The sequence below is a fragment of the Pteropus alecto genome, unplaced genomic scaffold (genome assembly GCF_000325575.1).
Source record: "Pteropus alecto unplaced genomic scaffold, ASM32557v1 scaffold3, whole genome shotgun sequence".
NCBI classification, from domain to species: Eukaryota; Metazoa; Chordata; class Mammalia; order Chiroptera; family Pteropodidae; genus Pteropus; species Pteropus alecto.
This window is the reverse complement of record NW_006442484.1, coordinates 35,012,969-35,030,597: the sequence shown is the minus strand read 5'-3', so window position 1 is coordinate 35,030,597 and position 17,629 is coordinate 35,012,969. Positions and strand designations below refer to the sequence as shown.

At 30.6% G+C, this 17,629-nt stretch overlaps 1 protein-coding gene and 1 non-coding gene across 4 annotated transcripts in view; both read right to left on the bottom strand.

The window, feature by feature from the left end:
- The window catches only part of SLC4A10 (solute carrier family 4 member 10), a 173,648-nt gene that overhangs the window by 86,386 nt on the left and 69,633 nt on the right, over nucleotides 1-17,629 (bottom strand). The window contains exons 6-8 of one of the 3 annotated variants that reach the window (XM_025039563.1): nucleotides 12,577-12,765; nucleotides 3,842-3,933; nucleotides 2,745-2,834 (exon numbers count right to left, since the gene is read on the bottom strand). In XM_025039563.1, coding sequence (XP_024895331.1) covers nucleotides 2,745-2,834; nucleotides 3,842-3,933; nucleotides 12,577-12,765 — 371 coding nt within the window. The remainder of the gene's footprint in view (nucleotides 1-2,744; nucleotides 2,835-3,841; nucleotides 3,934-12,576; nucleotides 12,766-17,629) is intronic. The other 2 variants (XM_025039564.1, XM_025039565.1) reach the window with 2 other exon arrangements.
- LOC112470429 lies at nucleotides 1,268-1,370 on the bottom strand. Its single transcript, XR_003042999.1, has one exon. It is a non-coding gene; the product is annotated as a U6 spliceosomal RNA (small nuclear RNA).

Here is a 17,629-nt window from a genome sequence, read left to right as displayed (position 1 = left end):
ATATTATTGTACTCAAAACTATATATTATATTATTCCTGGGGTAGCCCTATATTTTTGTATTTTTGTTAATATACAATTCATTAAAAATCTTATTTGGTAATTTAACTACTTTTTAATATAACAAAAGATCACATTTAAGGACCATAATTTAACCTTTTATAAAATTATAAATACCTAAAAGAGCTCTGAGGAATTAGGTTGAATTATATCCCTAAGACAACCCTCACGTAGGCTTACACACTCAGAATGAAAATAAAGAACCCTGGAATTTTGTGTTCCTCTGAATAGGACCTAAAAGAAATCAAGCTATACTCTTATGGATCTGGATTTCCACTTATGTTTCTGGCATTCCAGACCTTTATGCTAAGAAGGAAAAGATGCTTTATTCTGGGTATTTGGTGCTTAAGCTGTGGGTGAGAAACAGTTATAGCTCTAGGGAACAAGGTTAGACAGAATATCATGGTGGAACTGGAAGTGTCTGGACAAGCTACACACTAAGATGTGAAGGCGATACAGATGGGACTTGAGGAGAACTGTATAAGTCTTAAGCCCATTACAGAAAGCACAAGAAAATTAATAGGGATCCTCTGGGGAGAAATAGTGTTGTGACACTAACCAGTCAGTGATCTTGAGCAGCTGTCTTAATCTCTCTGGAATTCAGCTTTCTCACCTTTTAAATGAGATTTCTAAGCTTTCCTAGAGTCCCAGGATTTAACGATACAACTCTTTGTACTACGTTTCACATACTAAAGATAGATGCGGAAGTAAGTTTTTCTTTCATAGAAGATAAAGTGAAGGTTTCTTTGGGTCATTTGAAATAAAAGACATACCATCAATATTTGGGAAATACTAAAATAGCCATCCTCTACATGTCAGTTTAAAAAACAGTGACAAAGATGTTCTGACACATTTGCTTTTTCAACACATTAAAGGAAGCAAAAACCTGACAACTCAGATTGTATTCAAAAACATTCCTTAACTGATAAATTTGGTGGGTCTATCCATTGGAAGGGATTAAACTTGTTGACCAAATGTAGATAGGATATACAATCAATTCATATGAATAAATGGATTTCTTTTACTTCATAATGACTTGGGATTTAAATAGGTGTGGCTTAACTTGAAAGCAAGATATGGCAAAAAATCAAGGACACCATTTTTACTTTTTATGAATAGCACTCCCTGAAACATACATTTTATAAACAACGACGGGAATGGCGCTCCTTCGAATTGTGGAATGCCAATGCTCATCCAAAAAGGTGACTGAATAATTTGGCAAAGTTAATTTGCATGTCATCCTTGCTTAGGGGCCATGCTAATCTTCTCTGTGTCATTTAAATTTTAGTGTATGTGCTGCTGAAGAGAACACAAATGAAGATTTTTTTTTTACTCTTAACATCTCAAAATTCTACTGGGGTTTGAAATCTATATATTAAAACTTAAAATATTTAAATGAACAAAGTAACCTGGAGATCAGCTGAGCTGTGATTAATTTACTAGCAAACTGAAATCATTAGGTTAAAACATCTTATCTCATGTACCTACAAAATTTGGCACTAAAATTTGTTTCCATAATGATGGATTGTGTTTGTTCTTTCCAAACTCCACTCAGGTTATAAAGTAAGAAGTGTTACTTGGTTGTTCAAAAACATTCCACAACTAAAGGCTTAAATTATTTTGAATCTCACAAGATTAATTCAACAAATACATCCCAAATACTGTTCAAGGCACTAGATCCAGTGGAAAACAAAACATATTAAATTCTGGTCTAGTACCTATTTCTGACACTACTATTTCCAATAATAATAATGATAATGATAATAACAATAGCCACCATTTATTAAATGCCTACCACATTCCCAGAACTCTACAAGGCTCTCCTTATATATTATCTCATTTTATTTTCACAATAAAATTATAAATAGGTATTATTATTCTTATTTTACAAATGAGAAAGCTGAAGTTCTGAGAACTTCTCCCAGATGAGATAGCTTATAAATGCTAGAGTTACGATTCAAGATCTCATGCTCTTTCTCAAAAGCCATGTTCTTTCCAATGTGCCATGCTATGGACAAGAGACTAAGTAATATAAATGGTTCGCACTGAGTAGAAGGTTCTAGAAATTTAACTTGCCTATTAAAAGATGAAATGGACGAGTGATTGGAAATGCAATAGGAAGAAAAGGATTAAAGAAAAGAAAATCTATTTTTCACTCTTTTATAGTTCTAATTGTTTTGGGGGGACTTGAAGATAAGACTATTGTCTTCAACTGGCAAATTCATTTGCTTTCAAATGTGATGAAACATTTTGAAGCTGCCAAAGTTAGGTCAGACAACTATAGGCAAAATGATATGGAGATGCAAAACTCAGTGTCAAGGGGTTATAGCCTTAAAAAAAGTTAAAAGATAATTTATTTAAAAGGATGTGATTTATTATCATTGCTTTCTAGAATGTTAAATTTGGCCTTGTTGTACTGTTAATGACTGCATAAATAAGTAAGCAACTTATGTCATTGCATTTAAGATATTGTTTCAAATGAATAGTATCAGAAATTAAATGTGTGGCAGTTTGCGACAATTTTATTCCAACTTGCAGATGAATGAAGATGTAATGCTTTAAAAAGATATTTTTTGGAACAGCAAATGGAATACATTTTAACTGGCTTAATGTTTGAATCACATGTCTCCATACAGTGAAATCAGCTTTGAACCACAGTAGAAACACAGCCCGAGTATACCCTCACCTCTCTCTCTTGCTGGTGTAGAGGTCCTTTTTCATGCCTTTGTTTCATCCCACATGGACTAGTATGCCCCTTTTGTTGGCCTCCCAGTCCCTGCACGCATAATTAACAGACTTAAGCTGGTACACCGTTCTCCCACGGAGACTCCACCAGGCACCAGAGGGAGAGCATGCACATGACTAGACCTATACCATTTAGGCAGAGGGATTCTGAAACAGCAACAAGGAGCTGATCGCTAGTAACCTTTTCAGAAGCTTGAAGCAGGTTACTTCCTCTACTGCTACCTCCCATTCCCACCACCTCCCACTGTTATAATCATTGCCAGTGCTAAGGGCTTTATGAGAAAACACACACACACACACACACACACACGCACACGCACACGCACACGCACACGCACACACACACGAGTTACTACTGTTTCAGCCACTCAGGTATAGAGAATTTTTGGTTTTGGTCAATATTTAAACTGCTCTCTCCTGTTTAAGTGTTAGTTTGCCACAGCCTACAACAGCACATATATAATGTCCGAAATTTGCTAACCAAAATCACATTATTTTCAGACTCATTATTTTCTTAGAATAATTCAAGTAAATGATTTCTTTTAATTGTCTCCAATTAGATGGATCCCTCAACAGTAATTCTTTATTATGTTTTTATTTAAAACTGCTCAGTTCTACTATGTTCTAGTGTTTTCTTACACTAATGCCTTTCTCCGATTTATGAGAATGAAGCTTTGTATTATATGATTTGCTTTTCCACAAAGAGAGGAAAAATGATTTTTAAAAAAACTAGCAAAGTTTTAAACAATAAATTTCCATTAAGTTCTCTATGAAGTCCAGTTTTTCTTTTTACTGGAAGGGATACATCATACCAAGTGGCTGAAACCTAAAGACTACACCTCAAACTTACACATTTGGTTTCATGAATAAGTAAAATGTTACATGTAAATGTCAATGCTAACATGATCTATAACAATATCAAGCTTTGGCTAAGTAAAACAAATGTGCATGCAAAAAAAATGTGTCAACACCTCAACATGGGTAGTAATTTCTAGTAATAATTCTGTAGTTACTTAAATGGAAGGAAGAAAAGCTTACCTTACTAAAGTCAACAGTGCTGTTTTCTCTGCTCACATCATTTTTATTTTCAACACAGGCTGGAGCAGACTGTGGAGAAACAACCTGACCTGCTAAAAGAGATTGTTATTATAGAATACAAACAATTACTTACATAATTCTAGATATATTGAGTGAAATATGAATTAAACTAGACTAACATAGGTTTCTTAATGGGTTTATGAGGTAAGCATGAAGGGACAATATAAATAGATCTATATCAATACAAATATTCTTATTTTTCAGTTACAGATAGAAACGGGAGAATTCAATCAAGACAGTGAAACCAATTCTCAGATCAAACCTCTACAACTAGATAGGTATTCTCAATCAAGAAAGGTTACCTAAAAAAATATTTAAATCTAATCATGGTTTTGAAACATCATTGATTTTTACATTTCATCCAAAACTGATGACATATATATTAAAAAATACAATAAAGACATCTATTATGATTTAAGCTCAGGCTGAAGAATTTGAAGTATAGTTTTTTTAAAGTGTTAATGTTTATCTGAAAAGTACATGGCACATTTATAGTTTCTACTGTATCTGAAAAAACAAACTAATGAGAAAAAATTCTTTGACAATAACTTTTAGAGATTTCTATATGAAAGTTTCTGTTAGAAATACCTATATTTCACACAGGATGAACACTGTGAATATGACTTTATGATTGTCACGATTAGATTACACAGGCATACTGATATTGGTCTACAGAGTCAAGATCAATAAACCTGAATGGTATTAGTTTTCTATTAACACTAACCATCAACTTAATTATTTTGTTATCTTTACCAATCACAGGGAAGATTATGATATTAGTTAAGTAGAATTAGAGCTGGGAATGTTACAATGGCTAACAAATTCCATTATTCACAAATTACGAAACAATTTTTCTACTGCAATTTATCTGTAAGCTCTCCATATTTAGCAATTAAGTGACAAAAATGAACAAGGTTTGCTTAATTTCACATGTATCTGTCTTTTTCCTTAACCTTGCCCCATCCTTACTTTATGACTTTTGCTGTGAAATGAGTGATGACAACCCAGCTTTGAAGCCTTGATCATATTTTTGATAGCTCAGTGACTTCAAAATATTGCTCCTCTTATTCTCATCAATCTTATACTTCAGAAATACGCTCTCTTGTCCCTCTCTGCCTAGTTCTTCTCTCTACCTATCTAAATCCTAACTTTAATAAAAGTTCACCTTTAGTCTCTTCTTCTCCAGTGACTGCAGCGTAAACTCATCTGAACTCCTCTAAACTACTAGTGCATTTTCAAATAAAACCTTTTCTTTAATTCTCTCCTGAAATCCCTTTTATTTTGTTCCCTAGAAATTACCAAGTATTATTTAAAACACTAATAAGTTACTAATGTACTTTAAAATATTACTAAATATTTTATAAAATATATTATAAAAATTTTACTTTCTAAATTATTAATGTTCTCAGGCAGGGGTCATTTATTAATAGACACAACTTTTTATGGTTTAAAATTGTTACATTGCCAGAGAGTAATGAGCTTAAGATTCTGCTAAAACTGAAATATTTCTTTGCTTTCACTAAACAAAGTAAAATAACACATTTGGTGAAGATTGCTAAAAAAGACTTTTTAAAGCAAATTCACCTCAAACCATGTACACAAATTCTGATTATAGCATATTTCAAAAAATATATATAAACTTTAGAGAAATTGAAGACTTAAGCGGCATCAATTATGCTCATTCTCCCATTTCTAACTGCAATGTGCAGCTATGTCTGTGAACTGTTCATTAGCAGCCATTTAATTTATCATTCTCAAAATAATAACTGTAATTTAAAAAAACCTTTTACATAATGCATTTGTGCTACTAACAGATGTCTTCAATCACCAGTTTCACATCATTGCTCCATATTTTCATGAGTTAAAACATTAGATATATTTAAATCTAAATTTACTGAATGTTCTGTAAAATTGAGTGGTGAAATTCAAGGCATGAAAAACTTTATTAAACATATTTCTGCTTTCTTATAATAATTTATTTCATGTGGTATAAAACTATATGGAAGAACAATCATTTAATTTAATCAGCAAATACACACAAAAAGAGAGTCAACCCAATGCAAAATCAAGTTTGAAGGAATTTAATTAGATAGAAAATATGGTATAATTTAAAATTGAAGAAATCGAATAGCCTATGTTTTCAAATATATACTTTAAAAGCAGAGCATTTTATAAATTACCTTCAGCTCATGTGATATGTTTAAAACACTGGCACTTGTAATTTTTTTGGTAAATATCAGTAGATATGGAGATTTATCATCCTATGATATTCTTATTCATAACAATGAAATGTTTATATTACCTCATAAAATTGATAATTAGGAAGAGATTTGAAAACTATTTTCTATGAATATTTTAAGTGATATAAATAATGACCTGGTGGAGAGTATTTAACTAGCAGGAGACACATACTAGATGACAGTAAATTCCTTGCTAGTTCTAGATTCTGGATATGCACATAGTACATAGAACGTATGCCCATGCAAGAAAGAGAAAAATGTATAGGTATTATTATTTAAAAATTTAACAAGTTTGGTTTGGATTATTTAAAAAATTGAGGCCTTTAAATAAAACTTAAAATTTATTCGCTATACTTATATCTATCTATATCTATCTATCTGTCGATTATCTAACCAATCTATCAAACTAAAATCCACACATGAATTATAGTCTATTGAAGTAATGGAAATCTCATGAATTAAAATAATTTTTGTAATTCTATTATCTATTATAATCTTTATCTGTCTAAACACTAATTTCTTTTGTTTATTCCAATTATCGCTGTCTTTCAGAAGAAAATGATGGGCTTGGATTTCAAAATGACTCATTAATTCAAATACTATTATATAAGAAGAATCAGTACATTTAGATTTTGAAAGAGCATCCCTTATTTTTTCACTGATGTCCAAAACAATACTAGTTAATAGAATGACAATTTTCAGGTACAGGATTTTACCTTGAACCAGAAGTGAATATGTTTCTTTAAAAAAAACAAAGACTCTGCTAGGATATTTCCCTCTCCAGGACAAAATAGCATAAAGTTAGGACTTAGCACTCCATATACATGTGGAAGCTTTTATAAACACAATTTTTTATGATAATTTGCCTAATCACTATGCTACAATGTTTGTGAACATAAATCTTTTTGTCTACTTCTTCATATCACAATCACTTTGCCCAGTGATCACTGTTCATATTAATATATTCCATAAGTAAATGTCATTGCAATGTTTAATCACATTTGGTATGAAGCATGAAGATGATTGTCCAAAAAAATATTTTTAAGAAATTTATTAACAGTAATCTTATTACGTTGAGGGTAAATTATTTCAAAACTGATGAAAAGTGGACACCATTATTAGTATGAACTAGTTAGTATTCATGACTATTAAATATAAACATTTGATAAAATTAATATTATCTTTATATATTTACCATATATGTTTATTTTTCCAATACTTAAATTCAGAGTTCTCCATTTTAAATCCAAAATTCTAATATATGTTATATATTTTATCAATTAAAATACATATTACATAGTATTCGTATTAGCAACTGCTTGAATTAATTTTCCTTTGAATCGTGAATTCATTATTTTCCTCTGGACTTCCATGTGGGGATCATATGTCAGTCAGATAAAAAGATATTATAGACCATGTATTTTCCTGAGGCAAATCATGAAAGATGTGGGACAAGCGTAGGAGAAAACTGAGAGTAATTCAAGTGAACACTGACTAGAAAATGAAAACTCTGCCTTTCTGCTTGGTACTCCATAAATTTTTTACTATGTCCATTGTGAGACTGGCATAGACATTTACCTCATCATAAAGTTGTGGTGAAGAAACATGAGATTAGTACTATTAATTAACTAACATCGGTATCATTAAAGCATCCCATTAAGGAAACACAACTGTAAAACATGTTCTCAAAAAATCTGTTAAGTATCATATTAACTCAGTTAAGTCCTTACTTATATTTGTCTTCTTCTTTAAATAAATTACATATGTAAATATTGTCAAACAGTAGCCTTTAAATTTCTATTTGGCCTAATTCAAATCAATAGGACAATAATATACCACTTAAGTACATCATTATTTGCTACTGCTTAATCCACTGAAAATCATGTGTAATAGAAGGAAACTGGGATGAAGACATGGAGGTACATTACTATTAACCTAGAAACCAAGCTGGTTTACACTACCTCAGAAACCTTCAACGCATTTAGAGTACCCAAAGGGTAGGAGATGAGGAAGGTACAAAGATGAGATGAGCCTGTTAGAGACAGACACAAGACAGAGCAAAATAAAGAAATATAAAGATGAATGACAAAGTTACATACATGTGTAACAATACATTTATTCATGGGAATAGAAAACATGAAGAAAGGAAGGCTAAATATTTAGAAAATGTTGATTAAGTGAGCTATACTTCGAAAACATAAAAATATGCACATAATTAAACTTGGAGAAAAATTAGTATGCCTGAAAACAATTAATGCAATTAAGAAATAACAAACTTAAACACATCATACTAGAAATATTTTTGCTGTTAAAACCTAGTCTTGACAGTGCAAAATTCAGTAGCAACAATACAGACTCTGGACAGATCCATCAGTTGTGTCAATATGTCATCTTGATTTTTTTGGAACAATAGAAAATACCTTTGTTATACAATGTTTAATTCTGTCATCTACATGAATCTTTTAATATGTTTTCTCTCAGGTAATTCAACAATTATTGCAGATTTTTTTCTTCAAAGATAGAACATTATGAGGGATAATTTTTAAACTCTTGGTATCTTACTTATAAGACCACAGTACTTAAAAACTAAGAAAGCATATAAATATTTAAACACACAAAATGCATTGTGCATCTGAAAATAAGAAGTCCAATATTTATAAAAGAAGTGATTATAAAGCAATAAAACTGATTTCCAAAAGCCATAAATAAAAATCGTTCACAATACATATGCACACATTATTTTAAGGGCTGGAATATATGCAGGTCTAAAAAGTCTACACATATTCCATCCTTGTAAATCTAAATATTCTCCAATAACTTACGGTTTTAAAAGATTTATGGTTTTAAAATTAAGTCAAAGACCTTCTCTATAACTCCTTTTGAGATCTTAAATAAAAGGTACAATTGAAAGGTATTTAGGATAAGAAGGAGAAAATGTATGTGAAAAAAAGGAATTAGAGTTAGAATTTTAGTAAAGGACACAATGGAATGAAGGCATCCTACACCTAAGGAAACTAAGGGTCCTAAATTATTTTTTAAAGATAAAGTTTATCACAAGGGTATTAATATTTTATAACAGATTTGTAATCCAAATGTCTCCAAATATAATTGAATACATGACCTAAATGATAAATACAAATCCTGATATATTTTTCTTTCTAGATCACTTAACATGGAATTTTTATTTTTATTTTTAGAAAGTCCTCCTAGTTTCAAGCTATTTGATATATTTACTTTGAGTACTTTCCATTCGTATCCTTTTCACGGTTCTAATGTTAAAGAAGATATTATTTTTCTATTATTTTTTGCTGTTGTTTTGCCAAATGTAACTGTCACTTTTTATTGAAACATCAGAATCAGACATTTAATTCTCACAGTTTTGATGCTTAATGAAAAGTGAAAGTTAAACACAGCATGGTGGCATTAAAAATGCATGGTGAATCCATAGCATCCGCCTCTTAGCCCTTAAGAGAATGCACGCAACACCAAGAAAAAAATTATACCAAAAACTAGAGTTGTATTTGGAGGTGAGATTGACAAATTATCACAAACACTAAAAAAGTTATAAACAAAGTAGTTTGGACTTAGGGAGGAAAGAAGCAAGGAAATCACTATCTTATAAATCTAATCTGTAAAATAAGGAAGATCCACATTTGAAATTTAGATAGAAATACTTGAACCTTGAGACTACTACCAAGGTAGCATGCTAAAGGAACAAGTCAATTAAGGAATTAGAAATTTAATTCTATATAATTCTTTTAAACTGCTTTACATAAGCATCAGTTTGTTTTTGAGGGAATTTCAATTGTTTTGCCTCTAAAGTAAAAATATATTAAACAAAAGAAGGCTTATTTCTATCCAATGCTTGAGAAGGAAAATGTTTTCTGTTTCAAGTTTCCAGAAAATCCTCACTCTAATCTCTATTCTATAATCTTAAAAGTCAATCTTTTTACAGGAAATACTCTGTTGAAGAAATTTCTTTAGAAATAGTAAGAATATTATTATTCTCTTTTGTATGTCTTGAAATCCTACTGCATCTTTCTGTACTACTGCACAAAAAATTTAAATCTCCACTGCATATTTTAAAACAGAATGTCATATCTGTGTTTATGGCTATGAATTTCAATTTGTTTATTTATCTAGAGTTTGTCAGTTTTTAGAGTTCATAAGTAGATTGAGAACCTTAGTAATAAAGGTCTTTCACACTTTTTTTCACTTCTGGATAGGAGATTTATTTCTAAATTGGTGAAGTCTATACATATTTTCAGAATTCTCAACACACATAATTATGCAAAGTGTGTGAGGAAGCAAAACAGAGTCACAAGGAGGTGTTATAAGCCTAGGCTTAGAAAACTACTTCTGACAGCATAGTCTACAACAATACTTAATTGGATATATGAATCTTATTAGAAATGTTTCCAAGTTTTTACTACCCTACTCAAAAGGGTTTGTATATGTTCACATAAAGGTTAACTGTACAGATGGTGACAGAATCACTTCAGAACTACCTCATACTCCAGTTTTCAGAAAAACTAAGCAGTTGCCTAAAGGAGACAAAAGACGATCTCACAAAACTTTGTATCTGTATGTATCTATATGTGGACTTGTGATTCAAGGCTTTAATTCTATAATCTCTTTTTATGTTTAACAGAAGTATAAAGCAGTAACAAATAGCGTCCAGAAATACATGATATTATAATAAATGGTTTATCTAGTACCTTCTTCCTTCTAAGAACAAAATGCAAGAAATTTATTTTATAGCAAACATATCTCCAGTGAAATTTGAGATATAAATTATGGCTAGTTCATAGCCCAAGATCCTTGCATTTTTGAATAAACACATACCTTCTTATAGACATCTATTTTGTTGTCTGATTTCCAGTAAAAGTAATGAAAGGAGGGTAGAAGTTTTTTTTTTTTGTAATGTGCTTTCATTCACAGAGTTAATTCATGTGAATATTTTAATAAGGTCTTTGGAATCATGTAGAATTAAGCCCATAGTTAAAATTAATATTTGAGTCTATTTTCTTAATAGTATAATGCCAACTAAATACTAGTATTGCAAACATAGTAAAGTACGATATTTATAAGGTTTCAGAATATAAGAGCTTCATTTTGTCATTTTATGTATAAAATTTTAAAGCAAATTATGATTTAGAATATAAATACATTTTAAATATAAGAGGTGATCTAAATGAAGTTAAAAATTCTAAAGATATTGAGTGGAATCTACAAATACAAATTGGTATAGACCATAAAGTGTTCATAACACTTTTATTGAATTTAATATATGCATAACTACATACTCTTCTAGGTAACAGTGATGATTTACATTCAGTCATTGAAAGGTCTTTAAAAATCAAATGAGTATTTTAAAAATCATTTTGCCATTAAAAACTGGTATGCTCTGAGACAATACATTTAACCATCTTCATTGATTTATTAAAGCATTTATTCTACTTGTGTACATTTGATCCAGCTGTATGAAAACTGGTAAAAATGCCCATATAAAGTAAAATCTGAAGAAAATTCATTTTCATGCATTTGTATTTAAGGTATCTCTGAAGCTTTTGAAAACAGAAGTGAAATTACATCAAATAATTCATGCTGACAATACACATACTTTAGTCCATTTGTGGAAATCAGAGTCTTTCTAATAAAGCATTTGAAATTACTTTTCATTAATATTTATTTTTTAACACTGGGAATTTTATAGCTGATGGAAATTTAACAAATTTATATTAGCTTCATGATTACTTCATTTTCCTTCACAAGACTAATGGAAAGGATGGATAATAACAAGAGATTCTTAAGTAACTTCTTTAGTGTAAATGATGAAGGGTCAAATGGATGCAAGGAGGAACGAAGTACACAGGAAGGATAAAATAGTCTTAAGCACAAACTATAAAAAGTGATGACTGTTAGAAACAATGATTAGTGTCATCTCTGTGGTGTGTGAAGATGGTAAGTGAGATAGTTTTATGGACATTGAAGATGTATCACTGCAAACAGCAATGAGCATATGAACTGGAAATCAGGCAAACACTAAATGGTGACTATATTCATTTTAACTAAAAGACCATAAGTTAAAGCATTGCATTATATTCTCAAGCTGTGAGACAAAGACTAGGACCTTGCTTGGGGTGCAACCTATGTTCATTTTATGTTTGTTACATTTGAATCTATAATTTCTTATTAAATAATTTTCACTTGCATGCTTTCATGAGGCTTAAAGGAAACAAATTCCTGTTAGACTTTCTACAATTTAATGTTTGATAATAAGACTATGTATATATGAAATTGAACAATTTTACTACAGCAATCTGAATTTCAATAGATAATTTTCAAATAAAATATATTTTAAAGAATTTAGAAGTACTTTGATATTTCAGATACCTATAATAAACATAAAGAGTACAATAAAGAAACATTTACCATTTTTATCCATGGAATTTGGTTCTGATTGTTTTTTGCCAATATCAGCAAAGGAACGAACAATGGGAATTCTATTGGTGAGTTTTTTCTGATTCTGGTGGTGATGCTGTTTCATCAATGCCTCGTGGACCCTGTGGCGTACATCTTCATTGAGCTGACCTGAGCTCACTTGTTGGTCAAGGACCATATCTGAAGAAGGAAGGCAAGAAGATTAGCACAGCTTTCCTGTGGTGTGCCAGTAATGAATCACTGAGTCCAATATTCATATGCTAAATAATATTATTCACCTTAAAATAGAAATCAATTCTTTAAAAATCTCTAAGTATGGTCTCACAAACAGTTTATCTTTATAGAAATGATGCACAAGAAAGATGGGAAATTTTTTATTATAAACCATTCCATTTTAAATACATAACGATCTCATAGAGTGTGATTCTTCAAGTGGACATAGTCATATTGAAAACAAAGTATTTCATACTTATATTTTAATACGGTTTTTCTCTCTTTTTTAGTAGAGAATAATTTCCACATTTCCTCTTTAAGCAAACAAAAGTCCATCTATAAAAATCTGATGCAAGGATGCTTAGGCATCTACCTAGTTGTTCGCATTTGGAGTGTAAACTCTTTCATATTGATATAAAGTCAGTCTTCTCAAACCTTACTTGAAAACATATTTATATTTTAAAAAGTCTTCTATAACTGTAAAACAAAAAATAAAAGGCTAGATTTCAGAAGGCTATATTTAAGCAGATTAAGATTTACCATATGCAATGTTAGAAATGCCTATAAAATAAGTAAATGAATAAAGGCATTTTAAGTGTCTTGGTAATACAAAGATCACCTCGATAAACCTCAGTATAATTAATCTGCTTTTAGATGATTGATCAAATGTTAACTCTATTTGATTTTTTGAGACTCTAAACCCTTATGTGAAGCAAGCAGATCACAATGAATTGTCTTCCACTAAAGATTTAAAACTTAGCAGAATTCTCCCTTATAAGCGATGTTTTCCTTCAGTATGAAAGGGAAATAGATAAGAAAATAGGCTTGAGTCATTATATCACATTCTAGCTGTGTGATATTCTAAAGTTGAATAATCTCAGGGTCCTTATTTGTAAACTGGAGACAATATCTATCTCATATGTTGATGCTAGGACTAGACATAAGGCACAGAATGCCCGAATTGGAAGATCGAGACCCTCAGTGAATATTTCCCAGTACGAGATTTCCTTTGCAATTTTCATTAAGTAAGTATGGGTCCCTGGTTTGAATTTTATGGTTTTAATGTAGTTTTAATACATCCATCTGTATTTTATAATAGTATATCAAGTGGAGATAAAGTCAGGTTTATCAATAACAGAAAAACCTAATCAAACTAAAATAATGAATTATGTTGGTTCACACAACAGATCAAAACTAGGCTGGATTTAATTCCATTTTTCTGTGATTCTGTCAGCTTTCTCTTCCTCTAGGTGTGAGCTTTAACCTCAGGCTAATTTTCATTATTGTCAAAAAATGGCTGCCAGAAAAAAACAAGGAAATACATATTTTTGTTCAAATCCATAGATTCTTTGCCTTTTTGTGACTTTTTCTTAAAAGAAAAGTTATTTTCCCCCTTCCCAGGAAAAATTTTCCTATGTCCAACTGACACAGCCCAGCCTATGTTGAGCCAGTCATTGGCAAAGACGACCAGCCTCTTTATGATTGGCTTGGACTTATCAAGAACTGCCCTTCACTCTAGAGTCAGTTCTCTAAACCAGAGGTAGACAAACATTTTCTGTAATGGGCCAGATAATAAATATTTTAGGCTTTGAAGACCATACAATCTTTGTCACAACTAATCGACTCTGCCTTTATAGCACAAAAGTACATGTACGCAAATATGCATAGTTATGTCTCAAAAAAACTTTGTTATGGACACTGAAATTTGAATTTCATATAATTTTCATGTCACAAAATATTAATCTTCTTTTTATTATTTTTCAATCATGTAAAATGTAATAACCTTTCTTAGCTCATAAGCCTGACAAAATCAGGCAGTGGGCCATATTTGCATACAGAGAATAATTTGCCAACCTTTGCTCTATCACTTTGCTGTTTACAATGGAAAAGATAGAATGCAAGTTTAGGAGTCAGCTGTAATGTAACGTTCACTATAATTATTTCCAAAGTCTCTTCCAATTCTGAAAATGCATATTAATATAGGATATTTCATCTATATCTAAGTTCTTTGGAGATCAGTAGTTCTAATACTACTAGATTAATTTGGAATAAAGGAAATGATAAATTGTCAGCATACATGACTTTACATTAAAACCTTGCTAAGATGGAAAATTGTATATAATATATGAATTATATACTTCATAATGGGAGTTGTAAATCAGGTTATTAATTTACCTAATTTACCTAATAAACACCAAAGAGATACCAATGTGAGGCGGTTTCATCTGTAAGCCATGATGTGTATCATCAGTTCAATATTCTAATCAGAGTCAAAATGAATAATATAATAAACCATGCACATGGTTATGATTTTTAATTCCTACTAAAACACAGTAGGAATTTCCAGGCTTGAGCACTACAAAAACCTATAAGTCACTAGCTTCACAGTTTTTCAGAGATAAGATATTTTTTAAAACAGTTACATAACACAAAGCAAATAGGAAAAAAAAAAAAACATTCATCGGCTGCACAGTAAACTCCTCTGAGATATAATTTCATCACATAATATCTTCGTGAACTGGAAAGTTAATCATCCTGCTTAAGAATATGAATTATATGGAGGTGAGATTCAAGTGCCAAAGGGAGTCAGATTCACTAATCACATTGTTCTCTTCACTACTATAATATATGTTAGTATTAACCTTGAAAAGTAGGAAAGGATAATAGACCATAATGGCTTTGGGCCCAGAGTCAAGTCTTACAATCTCAGCAGGCTATGATGCCTACATAATAATCTTGCCTGCCAAAGCACAATGCCAGGATCTGGATGATAAAGAAACAGGAAGATAAAGGATAAATAGGTTACACTCTTCTAGCACTAAGCTAGCTCTGGAAAAACTAGTAGCATTCATGTAAAAGGCCTCAGAAAATGAAAAATTATTTTTCGTTCTAATCAGGCAATTATTTTATCATGACCAATCCATCTTGATTACTGAATGAAAGCCTCTAGAGACCATGAGATTTTACAGATTCTATATAAAGCTCTGATTTCTTTAATGATTATTTTATAAATTCTTTGTCTTAACTTTAAAATACACTGGGGGAAGAGTGGGAAATAGTAGGGCTAAATTCTATAGTTTTATTGATAGCACTAACAGGAGTGGGTATACTAAAAATGTAAACTACTTTAAAATGAGAATACTTACTTTCTAGACCAAGGACAATAATAGTACAGGCATGTTAAAAATATATATATATGACTATTCCTATTTTCCTAAATTTACAGATTACATTAAGTGGAGCAAATTATGGATTTTTACTTCAATAAAAGATTTTAGAGAATAAAAGTTATTTTAATGAGAGCAGTAACTGATAATCTGTCCAAGGTACTAACTTTGGTTTAGTTTTAATTTCTTACTCTCATTGATAGAATTAGGTAAAAATATATGCCCTGCAGAGAGACAATTTCCAGTATTCATCTTAACATTGCTGAATTTCAAAGAGATTAACATAGGCCATAAAATTGCCTATGATTTATATAAATAAAATTTAAAAGCATTTTAATTTAATCTCCACGACAGAATAAATTGTGGTAAGAAAATATATCTGGAGAATTTTGAATTTGAAAAGGTTAAGTACTATTTTGAAGGAAGAAGTTTAAATTTATTCTGAGTTCCTTGAAACATTGGGAAATAGACTTTTTAAAATTAACTTTATCCAAAAGAAAATCTTACTTTAATTATACCAGAAATTCTTGACAGACCTGCCAGATGCAAATGGATTTTCTCCTGTTAAGTCTATAAAATCTCTTTAAAGAATTATCTAAGAGTCTATTAGAAACATCAGAACATTGATATAAAAATCCTTCATCATTCTAAAACAATATCTGGGTTATAGTCTTCTGCTAAGAAATATCTAGAAAACATTAATGCAGCAGAGCATTCGCGTTTAGAGCCCTTAAAGATAAATTATTATTCCTGGCTTTTGGAAAATTGACTAGTGACTAACATTTAGTAACTGCCTAACGTAGAAAAATATGATAAGAGGTAAAAAATTCCATGTCTTATTGTTAATCACCGCGGTCACAAATTATCATGAAATAAAACAAAATGTATAATTATAGGTTAATCAAAAAAATTGTTCCCATCACCGCAAGTGGCATCTGTGATATATCACTTTCTGTTTATCTGTTTATAAAATGGAGAAAGAGTTCCTCCCTACGTCATACAGTTGCTGTGATAATAAAATATAATACATGTGAAAATAATTTACAAAGTTAGAAGTCTTAAAAATGTAAAGCATATTTATTACACACTTTGTAATACAGCTTAAATTCACAAAGTAAAAATGAGTAAGTAAACAATAAAAATAATTATGAGCTATAGAAAAAATGTTTAAATGAGATTTTATTAAGGGTAGAAATAAACATCTTTCAATTAAATAAGTCAAATTATAATCTAAGGTCATAATGATCAACACAAGTATGGGTAATCATGTTTTTCTATGTGGCATTAGCTCTACACTATTCATATCTTATAAATGTCATTTTACAGACCGATCTACATTGAAAATGGGACATTCAACTTGGGCTACTTTAGAGACAGAAAGATACAGATTAATTAGAAGATCAGAAAGCTATTTGGGATATTAAGACTTCCACTGAACTACGTTCATTTGTAAGGATAAGCTTAAAAGCTACAATTTGCTTTAAAAAACTAACAACCTTCACACATTTTACAAAACTGAGTTTGAGGAAGAAGGTAGGGTTAGGGAAAGGAAGCATAAATTTAGACAATAAAACCAAGCTAAGGTAATAAAATAAACAACAGAGTTTTAGCCAAATTAATGAGACAAGATTTTACCAAAAAATTCATAAATTCATAAAGAAAGC